The 18,171-nt window shown below is 34.8% G+C and overlaps 1 protein-coding gene across 1 annotated transcript; it reads right to left on the bottom strand.

The window, feature by feature from the left end:
• Window positions 1-36: 36 nt before the first annotated feature.
• Window positions 37-13,151, bottom strand: LOC132751322 (uncharacterized). Its single transcript, XM_060741485.1, has 4 exons — window positions 13,012-13,151; window positions 2,361-2,568; window positions 1,181-1,326; window positions 37-317 (listed from the first exon to the last, which is right to left on the bottom strand). Exons 1-4 carry the CDS (start codon window positions 13,058-13,060, stop codon window positions 37-39), a joined length of 684 nt encoding a protein of 227 aa, XP_060597468.1. The 5' UTR covers window positions 13,061-13,151.
• Between the last annotated feature and the right edge of the window lie 5,020 nt (window positions 13,152-18,171).

The following is an 18,171-nucleotide window of genomic DNA, read 5'->3' on the forward strand; positions in this document are numbered from 1 at the left end:
CATGAAAAAAATATAAAAGTAAAAAAGGTTTTTTCTTCAGTTTCTTAAGTTTGGTGCCACTGGCGGTTTGCCAAACGAGTACGGGGGAGGCGGTGATTGGTCCAAGTATGGCGGAAGGTTCGAGTCTGCGGAGGCATTCTCTGAATACTCCGTCGGCGCAGTTGTATCATGGGTGGGTGCACTGGCTGCACTTCTCTCTGGTTGGGTGTTGCGTTCAGGGCGTGTCTTCTTCGTATTGTCGTTGTCGAGTTTCATTCCACTTCTTGCCGTGTAGTAGACGATAGGCCTCTTGTAAGGGGAAGTTCTCTGTACTGGCGCTTAAAAAGTGATACATTACGATTAATTGAATAAAGTTTACCTATGTCTACATGTATTTGTAATCGAAATAAATTGTTCATTTAAAAAAAACTAAAAAAAGTAGCAATTTTAGCCGGTTTGGCAATGATTTAACACTATGCACCTTCCGCTAAGTTTTTTATCAGATATTTTCAAACATTATTCTTTCAATTTATGCACGAGCATTCCTAAAAGATTGTATTAAATCAATACAGAAACGTTCACCCTCAAAATTACAGGCAGTTCTTTAAACTAAACATTATGGTTTTTAAATAGTCTCAGCTGTGGTCTTGTAACTTGACCAGTTCAGAGGTTTTGCGTACCATTTGATGTAGGTCTTGACCAATCCGTTTCTTGTGTCCATTCGCTCAGTCTGATTTTCAGGATTATCGATATAATTGTGCAAAATGAGACAAAAAAGAAAAAGAAAAAAAAAGAAATAAAAAAAACAAAAAAAAAAAAAAAACAAACAAAAAAACAAACGAAAAGCGTTAAATATACTGTATGTTGTAATTAAGGTTGTTACCACGCTTTAACGCAAACCGGGTTTAGGATCGCAATTTTAAGGCTATTGAACTGTAGTGGAGATCTTTGAAATTGAGCCGCGTCATGACAAAACCAACATAATGGGTTTGCGACCAGCATGGATCCAGACCAGCCTGCGCATCCGCGCTGTCTGATCAGGATCCATGCTGTTCGCTATCAGTTTCTCTACTTGTTAGAGGGTTTGTAAGCGAACAGCATGGATCCTGATCAGACTGCGCGGATGCGCAGGCTGGTCTGGATCCATGCTGGTCGCAAACCCATTATGTTGGTTTTGTCATGACGCGGCTCAAATACTTACTTTGTGCCGCATATATCTTTTCTGGAGACGTCCTTCTCAACTTAGCTTTCTTGTGTTTGTACACACCAAACACGCAACAGGACAATGCGACAATCAGCATCACAGCAGCAAATATCAGCAATCCACGGACCAGATGCTCGTTCCCTCTGAAATAAAATAATGTTTAAACATATTCAAGTTTGTTTAATCATATTCAAGTTTGTTTAAAGATATTCAGGTATGTTTAAATGTTTAAACAGAGTCAGACATGTTTAAACATATTTAAGCTTGTTTAAATTTCTTTGAACATATTCATGTATGTTTAAGCTTAATCATCGAAGCTCAGATGTAAATCAATTTATATTAAATCACTAATTTCACAAAATTTTACGATCTTCTTATATACATTGTATACCATTTATAGAAGTAGGGTTGTAATGATTTTATTATTTATTCACTTCCGGGTGTCAAGGTACGTATTTTACAATTTCTGGTGCCACTAAAATGGTGAAACAATGTCTGCACCAAAGCAGTCGTGTCACTAGTATAAAATATATACATCAATACGAAAATTCTTTTCACTCTTTCTTTAAACACGATCCCGCATTTTTTAACATTAATGTCAAGTTTCTTTGGAAAATAACACATTTCACAACTGTTGTCATATGGTCAAAAGCGAAAGTACGTATTTCGGCTTTAAATTGTTGAAAGTTACAAACAAGGTGGCGAACCCGCATGCCTTTTGGCAAAAAACCCCCTTAAAATTCCACTTAATCAAATCGTCTTTAATTTAATCAAATAATTTTTATTTTTTTTATTAAAAATAGTTACAATTTCACCTACGAACATAAAACATACAGATAAAGAATAAGCTTACACAAGTCAAAAAGGAGTCAAGGACAGACCACACGTTTTAACAAAACATTTGAGTTGACCCTTCGAATACTATCTCAGTAATAGTAAAAATGAATGAGTGTCCCACGAATGACCGTATCAGCAATCACTATGATAATACTTGGTAAACAGAATATGGAGACAAAAAAGTAAAAAAAAAATTACTTATTAAACTTGAAATTCAAAAAATATCTACGATATTCGGGGCTTTTTACTGCCCCGTGCAATTTGTTTAAAAGTCACGTGAGTTAAACAATTTAATCATTTTTAAGTGATAAAATTTGGCGCATAAAATGCTTTGACTTACTCCTCTTCGTGTTTCTCTTTTTCGGGATCATCACAACATTTCTGGTCGTCTAGTGATCCACAGCAACCGAACGGACATATCAGATAGTCTGTTAGCCGGGTTTCGTGATCCATCCGAATATGTATGCAGTGATCGGCGAGATCATTCTGGTCCTCTCCGCTTTTATCGTAAGGGTCATCGTGTCGGGATCTTCCCACCACGCTATTCACTATTTATGATTGAAAAAAAAAATATATGCGAATATATAAAAATATGCGAATAATTAATGTCTACTGATATTAGATATTATATAATATATAATTTGTGAATAATATTCTATTATTATACTCAGTTTCCTATTCCACATCAGTTGAAACCAGGGTCCTTATTCCCGAGAAAACCGAGGAATTTACACTTTTCGATTTTCGATCACTTTGATAAGGCACCATTCATAAATGAAAGTCCCCACTGATAAAGTCCGCGAGTTGCGATTTGATATGTCCCTGATTTAAACTTTGGCGCATCCCGGAACTACCACGTTGATCAATGCGGGGACAGACGGACGAAAGTTGTAACATCAGCTTATTCTCCCCTGGTTTCCCTGCCTTTCACTGATTGTCGAACAATTTACTGATAAACATACTAACACATTCGTCTAAACTTTTAAAAATTTAGTCCTATCGTCTGCAATTAAATTAGTTATATATTCCAGGACGGCTATAGAGAAGATCATCTGTTTTGTTATCATTTGAAAGTGAATGAGACAAGCACATTTGAGCCGTGTCATGACAAAACCAACAGAATGGGGAGTGCGACCAGCATGGATCCAGACCAGCCTGCGCATCCGCGCAGTCTGATCAGGATCCATGCTGTTCGCTTACAAACCCTATAACAAGTAGAGAAACTGATAGCGAACAGCATGGATCCTGATCAGACTGCGCGGATGCAAACCCACTATTTTTGTCGTGACGCGGCTCATTTGTATTTTTATTGACTTTTATCACTGACCTTGAAATTTTATAGCCACATTCTTCAAACAGAGAATTTAAAATGCCGATATAACAGACAGTCGGTGTTTTGGCTTGGATAGTGTACATGTACATGCTCAGGCCAACTTTTTTAATGAAAAAAATCGTTTTTAATAAAAACATCTAAAAAAATAGAAAGATTTTTTAAAATTTCATCCAGATATACATTGTAAAATAATATTTAACGCAAAATTAGATGAAATGAATAGGTTTTGTTTAATTGCCAACATTTGTCCTATTTAAAACTCAAAATCAATTTCGTGGTCTGTTTTTATTTAAACTAAATCAACACACACACGCACGTATTTATGTACATCATAAAAAGACATAGATTAACGTATGTTTCTTATTTAACCAATATGTCTAAAAACAAATTTATTTAATCTTTATAAAAAACTCTGTTACAAAACGGATGTCAGAGCGGACAAAATACTTTATTTATTAATCAGAAATAACAATACAATTGAAAAATATTTTAACTCTTGAATGTAACATTTTTTTCTTCAAATTTTAATTTTTTCTTCCACAAAAATTGCCAAAAATGTCAATCAATTTCGTAGTCTGTTTTTTATTTAAAATAAATCAACAACACAGGTAATAAGGTATATCATAGATTAACCCATGTTTCTTATTAAACCAATATGTCTAAAAACAAATTTATTTAATCTTTATAAAAAACTTTGTTACAAAACGAATGTCAGAGCGGACAAAATGCGTAAATATAAAAGTATTTTGTTTTATACAAGCGTTGTATAATATTTATTCAAATTCAAATCTCACGGACATAGATCTATGACTACATTTATTCTTTTTTGGCACTCTGACAGCCCAATTATAATCATTGAATAATGATCGTGACAATAAGTTTATGAAATCAGCTATATAAATCTGATTATGATCTGATATTAGAACAACAATTTTAAAGTTTTTATAGACCGGAAGTTCCTCCTTCTTGTGCGGGTGTTTTATGTATCATGAGTGATAAGAATAAACAATAAGCTATATTTGCAACGTTTTTTTTATAGACCAGAAGTTCCCACTTCTTGAGCGGCTGTGATAATTTATGCACAGTGTGTGATATCAAACAATAAGCAATGCTTGCAAAGTTTTTATAGATCGGAAGTCCATTATGCCATAGCAGCGGGTGTTATATGTAAAACGAGTTACAATTGCAACTTTTCGGCCCTTTCCGTCAGTATTCGGAGATCAAAATGAGGTGCGCCGCATGGCAAAGTGAATCTCGCTTTCAGTATTTTCCCAGTTCAATGTTAAAACCTCATCAAGACAAAATAAGAGCATATTATGTTTGTGCCGAGTGTTATAGCGTAGTTGTGAAATTAGAACTCCAACATGATCATCAGTAAATCAAAGGGCTGCAAGCTCTGTGGTATTTTCTGATCTTTGTAATCTAAATCGTACTGTATATCTGTATGTATTTTCCTGTATTAGTTTATTTTTATGTACTATAATTCATCTTGCAAGACACCAGAGTTTGATACATACGGAATTTTGCCAACTAGAGTTGCATCAAAAAATCATTTATGTTCATTTTTTATGACAGCAACACTTTATCCTTGCGTATCATGGCTACTTCTTTAACAAAGACACTTAAAAAGAATTTAAAAAAAATTGCCTCGACTGGGATTTGAACTTCAGACCTCTCACACACGAAACGAGCGCGTTACCCCTGCACCACGAAGATAATTTACAAACAATGCCGGAATAAAATCAAGTCATTCTAAATTTAGAACTTCCATTGCTTTTCGGGTTTGTAATCCTTATTAATTTCGAACGTTTTCAAAATTCGTAATTCTCAAAATGTTTCTACAGTTCTATAGTAGATTTAACGACAGTTTTTTTTCCAACACACTGGAACAGCCTTTAAAGAACGTTTCCATTGGCGAAAACATAAAGTCCAACTTATATAGATGGTATTTGTTAAGTTCAGTGTAAGATCGGAATATATTTAACCGAGTGAGCACCAAAAGGTATATTTCACGAGTGGCGCAGCCACGAGTTAATTGTTAACTTTTGGTGTTCACGAGGTGAAATATATTTCGATCAAAATTAGATCTACACTAAACTAAACAAATTTTCTTTTTATTATATGCAATTCTAACACGACCCGTATTTTTCCCTATTGAACATAGAAGAACCGAAAGTGTGTGTTATTATGCTATAAAGTCACTGTTTGAAGTTCTATATTTAGATTTGTGACGTAATCATTATACACGTGACGTAACCACTGAAAATGTGACGCGCTGAAAATAAGTACGGAAACAAATCAGACTGAATTTTGCTTAATATCAGGTAGAGCAGCATTTATTTGTTGATGTCATGTTAGAATCGAAATAATATATCCAAATCGGTTATTTTATCGCTTGATAACATCACTGTTTGTCGTTCGGATGCGCATCATTATATCACTCGGGCTTCGCCCTCGTGATATAATTCGTCGCATCCGAACTCCAAACAGTGATGTTATTGGGCGATAAAATCACTGTTTGGGATATATTATTTCTTAAACAAACGTTAAAAAGGACATTTTTACCTAATACTAAATGAATAACGCGCCAAATAATTATACAACGTGACGTCATTTGCGACGTCACCTTATTAAGTTGGTTTCAAGTTCTGTGTACGCTGGTATTTCACTGAAACAACGTAAGGGGCTAAAATTCAAAACAGTGAAATTATCAGTTTTAATTCACTGATATATTTCTATAAACCATCGAAAAGATGTAATAATAGTTACATGTATATATTTCTTGACGTGTTAGAATGGTAAGAGGATATTTTTTTCGTTTGAGTGAAATATTGAATACATTTTCACGAAACATGATAAAATACCAAATATTTTTTACGAGCCGGCACGGCATTTTATCATGTTGAGTGAAAATATATAGACCATATTTAACGATAAAACGAAAAAATAACCTTTTTATTTAATTTCAATATCAAAGAAAAATGCTTACGAACCCCTTGCTTGCCACGCAACTGCAATTGTACAGCGCGCAGCAATATATTATTTATATTCGGATTTATTTTCTTAGTTAGACCATATTCTATCTTTTTAGATAGTTTTCAAAACAAAATTCAACAAAAGTTGTTTTGTATTCAATATATCAGATTTTTCAAACAAAATGTGTGTGTATTTGCGTTTATTTATACTCGCCACCGGTTGCCCATATGGGCGAGTCCTCCAGAAGAGTATTAGTCATTTTATTTTTTTGGAGGATAGTGCAATTACAGATACAGAAAGATGCCCCAATTCCAGAAGCTTCTCCTGGTTCTTTAACGTGCCAAGTGTTTAAGCACCCATACACGGGACCTCGATTTAAAGTCTCATCCGAAAGACTGATTAGTAATTTTAGTTGGCCAGCCCGGGAATCGAACCCACAATGTCGAGATTACAAGTCTCGCGCTCTAACCGATTGAGCTATGCGGGCTGGCGTAAAACAAAATGGCGAAAGAAGTCCCTTATAATAGATATGAGTTTTGACTCCGCCCACTTTCATAATTATATTTCATATTATTTAAAAAAGAAAAGAAATATATTTGACTGATATATAGCACCATATTTCATGGGTACAATTAAATAAAAATAGATATTAATCGCAATGTTGTTTAAGGGACTCCACTAAGGTTTAAAAGCCTTAAAACATATTTGAATTTCTTACATAAATGAGCTGGGGGAATTTAAACAGAAATATAAATTATGCAAAGATAGTTAAGAAAAATACTTTGAAATAAAATGAAAAATCGTGTTTTTATGCTTTTCTAAGCCCGATTTGAGTGTTTAAACGCTTATCATTTTGGGTCTTCTTTACAATTTGAATAATTATTCTGAAAAAACAACAACAAAAAACAAAGAGCGCGAATGATCTGAAATTTTGCGCAAAGATTACTGGTCTAAACCTACATCAAATAGTTCATTTATCTGGAATAAATATTTTCAGTACCATCATGTCAAAAAACCTCAGTGGAGTCCCTTTAAAGATACAAAAATGAATGAGCGTCAATTTGGTAGGTGGTAGTTGGATATTCGAATAACCAACTACCTACTAGCTGATAGTTGGTTATTCGTAATTCCCAACTATTCAACAGCTGGTAGTTGGCAATTCAATCCACTATCACCAGCATGAAATGTTAGAACACATCATACATTTTTAAACACAGAATAAAGGAGGGAACCTAGTTGTTTATCGCGCGAATCCCAAACTATCTAACAGCAGAAGTTTTAATTACCAACTACCTTGTGGTATGTAGCTGGAGATTCACACAAATAACCAACTGGGTCCCCTGGTCGACGTATGAAGACGGGGTGATTTCCTCTATCTTGTCATAATTATATCTGTAACTTTTTTTGTGATTTTTTTTGCTATTTTTAGAGACTACCTACCAGAAGTTCGAATAACCAACTACCTTCTGGTTGACAGTTTAGGATTCAAGCTAATAACCAGCTGAGTTCCCAGGTCGATTTATAGTGAAGGGTGTGTTACCATATTATACATATAGAAAACTCATATTTAGTTATATAACGGTAACATTTGTTTCAGAAAAATACTTTGTTTTCGGAGGAGTATATGCAATATCCGAATTGCCAACTACCTTCCAGTATACAAGCAAAAACCAACTGAGTCCCCTGGAGGACATAGGGAGACAGGGTTTTCAATGTTGAAGAATACATCTATTTCTTGCTATATACCAGTTATATTTTATTCTGGAAAAAAAACAACACTTTCTGTTATCATGGGTACTAAACATACAAAGTTCGAGTTGCCAACTACCTTCTGATAGGTAGTAGTGGATTTACGCGAATAACCAACTGTGTGCCTTGGTCGATGTATGGTGAAGGGTTGTTACCATAATTATTATGGAAACACATATTTTGTTATATAACCGAAACATTTGTTAACCGTTAATATCCATGCAATATCCGAATTACCAACCACATTCTGGTAGGTAGCTGAGGATTCACGCGAATAACCAACAGTACTGTGTGCCTTGGTCGACGTAGAGTGCGGGTTAATACCATTTGGTAGAATTCATCTAACGTGTCATATAATAATATTTTTGTTTTGTTTTGTTTTTTTGTTTTTTTGCTGTTTCGAAATATGTAAATTAGTTTCTTTGTTCCCTCCTTTGTTTTACCTTTAATTTACATTAAATTTTTAAAATTTTCATAAAAATTAGTATGAGGCTGGAGTTTTGCTGCTTTAACATACATTTTTCACATAATTTCCACTAACATTGTTATCTTTAACATGTGAAAATAAGATTAAAAAGACTTGTCTCAAACCATCATTTATCATTAACAACAAGTATTACTAGTAATTTCGCTTACTTACTGTCAATATTAGAACTGCGATTCTATTTAACAAAACATGTTTTTTTCTGGCATTTTTTATTGCCTGTCAACAGTCTTACTTATTTTCTTTTTACTACTCGTTTTTGTAAAATCCTTTATCATAACCCCTCGAGCAAGGATACGAATGTCAGCCATTGTTAAACACTTTAGAGCTATATTAAATTGCATTACTCAATTTCAAGTATAAAGGGACTTCCAAAATGGTTATAAATCAGAGCGGGCGCTGTAGTGCAGTGGTAACACTGTCTGACTACAAATCTAGGGGTTGCGAGTTCGACCCCCCGCTACTCCACTAAAATACAAACAATCTTTCTACTTCACTAAAATACTAACAATCTTTCGTAAATTAATTAATAAAACTACTCACACACTACTCAAATGTTTACACACATAACACTATACACACAACACGAACTCAAGAGACACAACTCACATACTGACACACAGGACACACTGCAACACTGACACACAGGACAATACTGACACACAGGACACTACTGACACACAGGACACTACTGCAACACTGACACACAGGACACTACTGACACACAGGACAATACTGACACACAGGACACTACTAGCAACACTGACACACAGGACAATACTGACACACTGGACAACACTGACACACAGGACAATACTGACACACACTACACTACTGCAACACTGACACACACGACACTACTGCAACACTGACACACAGAACACTACTGACACACAGGACAAAACTGACACGCAGGACACTACTGCAACACTGACACACAGGACAATACTGATTCACAGGACACTACTGACACTACTGCAACACTGACACACAGGACAATACTAACACACAAGAAACTACTGACACACAGGACGCTACTGCAACACTGACACACAGAACAATACTGACACACAGGACAAAACTGACACGCAGGACACTATTGCAACACTGACACACAGGACAATACTGATTCACAGGACACTACTGACACTACTGCAACACTGACACACAGGACAATACTGACACACAGGACACTACTGCAACACTGACACACAAGACAATACTGACATACAGGACACAACTATAACACTGACACACAGGACACTACTGAAACACAGAACACTTCTCAAACACGAACACAGGGTACTCAAACACTGACACGCAGGACATTACTAAAACACTGAAACACAGCACTACTCAAACTGACACGCAGATGCAGCGCTAAAACACTGATACACAGGGCACGTGTCAAACACTGAAACACAGGTCTACTCATACCCTGATACGCAGGACATAATTAAAACACTGGGCACTGCTAAAACACTGATACCAAGAGGATACTTCTCAAACACTGACACGCAGGGCACTATTAAACACTGATACGCAGGGAACTGAAAAGGACACAACTCATACACTGACACACAGGAAACTTCTTACGCACTAGGAAATTGGAACACAAAATAAAATTATATATTTGAAAGAATTCAAAGTCCCTGGCAGGATTCAAACCCACATCGGTGAGGAACACGTGTTTCGAAACTTTACTGGTGAAGGAATACATTAAATGTGTCTTAAGTATTATTTTAAGCGCGTCGAAACACCAATATTCAATAATCTAGTAGTTGGGGATAGCTATGTCATAGATTTCAAAACCCAGGCAAAGTTGTACGAAGTAAGTGTTTTAAAGTCATTGGCCCTAAACATTCGACCAAAACTGCCAATTTAGTTATTTGTATGGAGGTTTAGGGCCATTTTGTTCAATTTTTCCTACTTATATGGCACATTATAATGCCTAGCAGTCAGCGCTACTTACAGGTGATAGGCAATTTACACGCTTTAAATTCGTTATAACAATATTACGTGATATATATATATATATATATATATATATATATATATATATATATATATATATATATATATATATATATATATATATATATATATATATATATATATATATATATATATATATATATATATATATATATGTTTTCTAAAGAAGAAAAATGTATTCATTGCTTGGGCTAAACATGCCTCATTAATGTATGAATTATTTGTAGATAATTCATTATAGACGTATACAGCTGAAAACACAATTATAGCTTGCTTTCCACTTTAGTACCCACATTTTCAGTTTGTCATAAAATTATTTCATTTAAAAGGCAGAATGCAAAATTCGCTTTTTTATTATCATATTACGTTATAAAAAATCATAATATATATAGTGTGTTCTGATTAGTTAATTATCTCGTGGCCACGACTTAGCTATCTCGTTCTCACGACTTAGTAACTCTATGCCACGACATAGTATCTCGTGGCCACGACTTAGCTATCTCGTGGCCACCACTTAGTGGCTCGTGGCCACGACATAGTATCTCTTGGCCATGACTTAGCTATCTCGTTCCCACGACTTAGTAACTCGTGGCCACGACATAGTATCTCGTGGCCACCACTTAGTGACTCGTGGCCACGACATAGTATCTCTTGGCCATGAGTTAGCTATCTCGTTCCCACGACTTAGTAACTCGTGGCCACGACATAGTATCTCTTGGCCACGACTTAGCTATCTCGTTCCCACGACTTAGTAACTCGTGGACACGACATAGTATCTCGTGGCCACGACTTAGCTATCTAAAATTGTTGTCCCTATTTGTCTGGTTATTGTTCTTGTTATTTTTGTAATATGCATGATTCGAAGTCGGAAAAGGAGACAACGAGACACCAGATACAAGCTAACGGAAAGTCAAAGACTTGAAAAAATTCGAAAATCAAAACAAAATGAACACGAAAATATTGACGTCATTTCCTCTACCCCAATCAATCTATATGAGTTAATAAATATGTATGCAAGAATGGATTCGGACAGGAACAGCAAAGAAGGGAGCTCAAAGTCCAGCAAAAGGAAGATGATGCATCAACATCTAAAGAAAGCGAACACTATAACAATCAAAGGGCTGCAAGCTTTGTGGTATTTTCTGATCTTTGTAATCTAAATCGTACTGTAAATCTGTATGTATTTTCCTGTATTAGTTTATTTTTATGTACTATAATTCATCTTGCAAGGCACCAGAGTTTGATACATACGGAATTTTGCATAACTAGAGTTGCATCAAAAAATCATTTATGTTCATTTTTTATGACAGCCACACTTTATCCTTGCATATCATGGCTACTTCTTTAACAAAGACACTTAAAAAAGAATTTAAAAAAAAATTGCCTCGACTGGGATTTGAACTTCAGACCTCTCACACACGAAACGAGCGCGTTACCCCTGCACCACGAAGAAGTTATACAAACAATGCCTGAATAAAATCAAGTCATTCTAAATTTAGAACTTCCATTGCATTTCGGGTTTGTAATCCTTATTAATTTCGAGGTATTTTGTTCAGGATAAACCTGTTGTTTAAAATTGAAGTAAATAATTTAGCGAAAATCTTCTCGCCCAAACAGTCCGACATGTAGAATCTATATATTCCACTACTCGGCAGTCAGATTTATTTGTGTAGTATTCGGTAATCGACATCGCTAAAAATAGCATTTTCATTGATTAAAATCATATTCATCCGCGTAATTTGTGATTGTGCATTTATTGACAATTCTATAAGCCAACGCTACTTTTAAACTTTGAATGCGTTGTAATTTGTTGGATACTTGTAACAAAATAAAAATATTTCTTTCTTTTAAATCGCTAGTTTTAAGCTGTTTTGAGAACTACTTGTTGTTAGGTCTGTCGTGAAATTCTGTGTCAGAGATTGAATGTCCGCTTTGTTTTTTACTGATCTTCGATCAGAAAATACAAAAATCATTTAATGAACCGTCAGACAATTAGTTTATTATATAGGACAATAAGTTGACCTTTAAAGGACAATTAGTTGACCTTTATAGGACAATCAGTTTACCTACAGAGTGCAATAAGTTTACCTATATATGCCATTTAGTTTCCCTATATAAGGCAATCAGTTAACATATACATGTACATGTATATAGGACAATACGTGTATTCAACCATGTATAGGACAATAAGTTTACATATATAGGTATTAACTCTCCAAAAAAGCATACATGACAAAGTAATTGTGTCTGAAGATATGCATGCTTTGTATGTATACGTTAAATAATATATAGAGGATATTGAATGAGTGTAGGTTTAATACTAAATTTATTGAACGAGTTGAATAAAATCATATTATGCGAGCCTCTGGCTCATGGCACTTATTCATGGCAGGAAGTAAATTGCGAGCATAGTTAAAATTAAAGAATAAATCAAATATCATTAATAGTACTTACATTGACAGAAAATCGCCAGTAGAAACAAATTTAGAATTAAGAACTCCATATTTTGTTGTTTTAAAACAGAGTATCGTCAAATTTGTATAACGGAAGATCGCAAATTATTTTTGGCATAGTTCCAACCGGCCTCTTCTTTTGATGTTACGTGCAATACGATATATGCCTCATTAATTAGTAAAATAGCTATTAGCCATGTCGATCTTCCATACCTGTTCTATTTATATCAAAAAGCGTGAGTAATTGAAAAGACTTTTGAATTTATGATTTGATAAGCTTTAGCATTGAGTAAGTTTTCAAACATTTTTTATCAAAAACAATGAATAAGCAATATCTAAGCATCACGAAGATTTTGTATTGATAATTTATGACAAGATATAAAATATAGGATGACATTGAAATAAAAGAAAATATAATGTAAATGAAAAATGAAATAGTTGAATACAGTACGGAGACTTTCCTCTAGAAAAACTTTCAAAATAACAAGAGGGCCATGATGGCCCTGAAGTCGCTCACCTGTATATAGGCCCCCGGAGCGGGGCCAGTTTAAACCCCAGGGCTTTTATTTGAACACACTTGGTAGACACCCATTAGAAGATATTTCATGCTTAACATCTAAGGTCTAGCTGGTTAAGTTTTTTTCTTTACACATATAGTTAAAAACAATGACACACCTGGGGCAGGGCCAGTTTTGACCTAAGGGCTTTTATTTGAACAATCTTTGTAGACACTTACTAGAAAATGTTTCAGGCTTAATATCTAAACTCTAGCTATTCGGGTTTTTTCAAAGAAGACTTTTAAGTTTTTGCTATACACATATAAGGAAAATCAATGTCAGCCCGGGCGGGGCCAATTTTGACCCCAGGGCTTTTATTTGAACAAACTTGGTAGACATCCATTAGAACATGTTTCATGCCAAATATCTAAGCTCTAGCTCTTTGGGTTTTTTAGAAGAAGATTTTTAAGCTTTTTACTACATGCATGCATATAGGAAGAATCAATGACCCCCTTAGGCGGGGCCAATTTTGACCCCAGGGCTTTTATTTGAACAATCTTGGTAGACACTCATTAGAAGATGTTTCATGCCTAATATCTTAGCTCTAGCTCTTTGGGTTCTTTAAAAGAAGATTTTTTAAAGTTTTTACTATATGCATATAGGGAAAATCAATGACCCCCTGGGGCGGGCCAATTTTGACCCAAGGGCTTTTATTTGAACAAACTTGGTAGACACCAAGTAGAAGATGTTTCATGCTAAATATCTTAGCTATAGCTCTTTGGGTTCTTTAAAAGAAACTTTTTTAAGTTTTTACTATATGCATATAGGGAAAATCAATGACCCCCTTAGGCGGGGCCAATATTGACCCCAGGGCTTTTATTTGAACAAACTTGGTAGACATCCATTAGAACATGTTTGATGCCAAATATCTAAGCTCTAGCTCTTTGGGTTTTTTAGAAGAAGATTTTTTAAGTTTTTACTATATGCATATAGGGAAAATCAATGACCCCCAGGGGCGGGGCCAATTTTGACCCCAGGGCTTTTATTTGAACAAACTTGGTAGACACTCATTTGAACATGTTTCATGGTTAATATCTTAGCTCTAACTCTTTGGGTTCTTTAAAAGAAGATTTTTTAATTTTTCAATGACCCCCTGGGGCGGGGCCAATTTTGACCCCAGGGCTTTAATTTGAACAAACTTGGTAGACAGCCATTAGAAGATGTTTCATGCTAAATATCTTAGCTCAAGCTCTTTGGGTTCTTTAAAAGAATTGTTTTTAAGTTTTTACTATATGCATATAGGGAAAATCAATGACCCCCTGGGGCGGGGCCAATTTTGACCCCAGGGCTTTTATTTGAACAAACTTGGTAGGCACCGATTAGAAGATGTTTCATGCTAAATATCTTAGCTCTAGCTCTTTGGGTTCTTTAAAAGAATTTTTTTTAAAGTTTTTACTAAATGCATATAGGGACAATCAATGACCCCCCACAGGCGGGGCCAATTTTGACCCCAGGGCTTTTATTTGAACAAACTTGGTAGACATCCATTAGAACATGTTTCATGCCAAATATCTAAGCTCTAGCTCTTTGGGTTTTTAGAAGAAGATTTTTTAAGTTTTTACTATATGCATATAGGGAAAATAAATGACCCCCTGGGGCGGGGCCAATTTTGACCCCAGGGCTTTTATTTGAACAATCTTGGTAGGCACTCATTAGAAGATGTTTCATGCTTAATATCTTAGCTCTAGCTCTTTGGGTTCTTTAAAAGAAGATTTTTTTATATTATATGTTATTTTGGTTTTGGAGTGATATATGTGGATATATTACCTGTTAAGATTTTATATCACCCGAGCCGTTAGGCGAGGGTGATATTTTATCTTGGCAGGTAATATATCCACATATATCACTCCAAAACCAAAATAATAATTTTACCCTTCCCCTGCCGAGTTTAGACGATTTTTTAAAAAATCATTGCTGTTTCAAATGATTCGTCGAAATTAGATTCCCTTTAGGGTACCTCTTCGTCACAACATGACGTCACATAAATACATGACGTATTTTTCCCGTACCTAACAAATGTAAACGAGAGAAAAGGAATAGTCTATTAATCGCACTTTTTTGTAATTAATATCAAGCTTTCACAAGGTCATATTTGTTTTCGATACTGATGGTAATATGTATCATTACTCTACTTTGGTAAATATTTATCATTTGACAGTTAAAAAGTGCTTTTAAATCGGAATTTACACCGCGTAAAATCGAACCGTACGCGCATCACTTCAGCGCATGTTGTTTACAACGTTGGGTATCCAACGGGGAAATTTAGTGTGTATATTACCCGTCTGGCTCGGTTATATCAATTTCTTTCGGGTGATCAATATCCAATCAAAAAGGCGGAACAAATCTGGAAGGGTAATAAAAGTTTTTACTATATGCATATAGGGAAAATCAATGACCCCCTGGGGCAGGCCAATTTTGACCCCGGGGCTTTTATTTGAACAATCTTGGTAGACACTCACTAGAAGATGTTTCATGCTAAATATCTAAGCTCTAGCTCTTTGGGTTTTTTAAAAGAAGATGTTTAAAGTTTTTTCTTTTGGTTGCCATGGCAACCAGAGTTCTGCATGGAATGAAATTCTTTGAACAAGTTTGTTAAGGCTTCACACAAGGAACATCCCTGTGAAGTTTCATTATGAACTGCCTTATGGTTTCAGAGGAGATGTCGTTTGAAAAGTGTGAACGGACAACGGACGACGGACGACAGACGACGGACGAAGAGCACCCTGAGCTTATGCTCAGGTGAGCTAAAAAAATATATTTCAAAGTAAGGTATTTGTTAAATAGGGCGTGTCACACACATTCCACAATCTTCAGCACTCACGTTATATGTCTCGTTCCTCTCACCTCGCTAAAATATCCCAATTTCCTACGCAGTGATCTCCCCTTATCAGTACAATTCTGCCAAGGGAGGTAATCACTGTGAGGAGTTTGCATTTGGTTATGTTAAGTTACAGAAATTAAGGGAAGTAATGTACACCAAACCTGTTATAATGTGTACTTTGTTGTTTTTTCCCTTTGCCCATTTAGTCTAGCGACAGCCATAATATTCTTTTAATCTACCGACGTGTATTATTTACAAAAAGAAATTACCGAGAAAGTCATAATAGAAATATGTTGATATGTGGTTATGTACATCATTATTTGTGTAGAAAAATTAAACTTTCACTTAACTGCTTGCTGATTGCATACATTTCAATAATGTAAAGCATAAGCAAATAAGGATTGACATATTATAACAAAATATGACTTTATTGGAAAATAAGTGAAACATATGTCATATTCGATCTATAATTTTATAAATTTAAACAATAATATTGTTGCTAGACATAAATTCTTAAAGATACGTTACAAGTATACATTTGAAATTTACATATATACATGTATATAGTTCTCAAAATGTGACTTTATATAAATACCTCTGCGGTATGCAATATCACTAATAACATTACTCAAAACGTATTAAAAAAGTTTTCCCGATTACTTAAACAGCAATGCGTTTATATCACTTTTAATGCAACCATATTTAGAATGAAAACATCTCTGATTTAAAGTCATGGAATAAGATGTTCGTGAAGTTGGCAGCCTAGCAGCCTGGCAGCCTAGCAGCCTAGCAGCCTAAAGAAAACTAAGAATAGTACAAACATGAAAACCGTCGCAAATACATTAGTAACACTTCTTTAGATCATTCCACGCCTTTTTCAATATCGTGATCTTTATTTTTTAAGATGTTGAACTTTATCTTAACATATTTTTTTTTCATTCTGACGCTTCGAAATTTGTAAAGTCAGCAGCCTATCAGGATAGTACAAACACGAAACCCGTCGGAAATGAATCGGTAGCACATACTTAGTCCATTCCACGTCTTATTTCAGTATCGCGTACTTTATTTTTTTAAATATTGAACTTTTTTTTTTGACACTTCGAAATTTGTGAGGTTAGCAGCCTAGCAGCCTGGGAATAAGATATAACATCGTTCGTCAAAATTGTCTATTTTTCGTGATTGTATTTTCTTGAATACAAACGAAGTAAGTCTTTACTTGCATAACTATCCGATCCCGGAGGGAGAAAAGAAACAGTATTTCTCAGGAAAATGTGTCCAAAAATATATTTTCATTAACTGTCTGTGATATTAATAAATATATACACGAAGATTTAATTATATAATACACTAAATGATATGTTTATACGATCGTTTATAGAAACGTCCATTTTCATTTCATACGCATAAGACCTTTAAGGAATTTTAATTACTTAAAATGTTCAGGCAGCAAAAAAAAAAAAAAAAAAAAAAAAAAAAAAAAAAAAAAAAAAAAAAAAAAAACAACAACAACAACAAAACAACAACACTTAATAATAACTAAAATGGCTCAACATTGCCTTGTACATATTCAAAAGTAAAAATGCCCAATGTTTAAAGCACGTCTAAGATGTCGATTTCGTTTTCATATTATTTGTTGTTCATATGAGCCGCGTCATGACAAAACCAACATAATGCGTTTGCGACCAGCATGGATCCAGACCAGCCTGAGAATCCGCGCAGTCTGATCAGGATCCATGCTGTTCGCTTACAAACCCTATTACAAGTAAAGAAACTGATAGCGAAC

Source organism: Ruditapes philippinarum, unplaced genomic scaffold, assembly GCF_026571515.1.
Source record: "Ruditapes philippinarum isolate M1 unplaced genomic scaffold, ASM2657151v2 ctg3497_1_1_1_1, whole genome shotgun sequence".
NCBI classification, from domain to species: Eukaryota; Metazoa; Mollusca; class Bivalvia; order Venerida; family Veneridae; genus Ruditapes; species Ruditapes philippinarum.

Excerpts from the sequence above, each read along its gene's own strand:
- LOC132751322 (XM_060741485.1), bottom strand. The coding sequence starts at position 13,060 with ATGGAGTTCTTAATTCTAAATTTGTTTCTACTGGCGATTTTCTGTCAA. Across the intron at positions 2,569-13,011 it reads ACTGGCGATTTTCTGTCAAT|TGAATAGCGTGGTGGGAAGA; the intron begins GTAAGTACTATT and ends AATCATAAATAG. Across the intron at positions 318-1,180 it reads AAAGATATATGCGGCACAAA|CGCCAGTACAGAGAACTTCC; the intron begins GTAAGTATTTGA and ends TCACTTTTTAAG.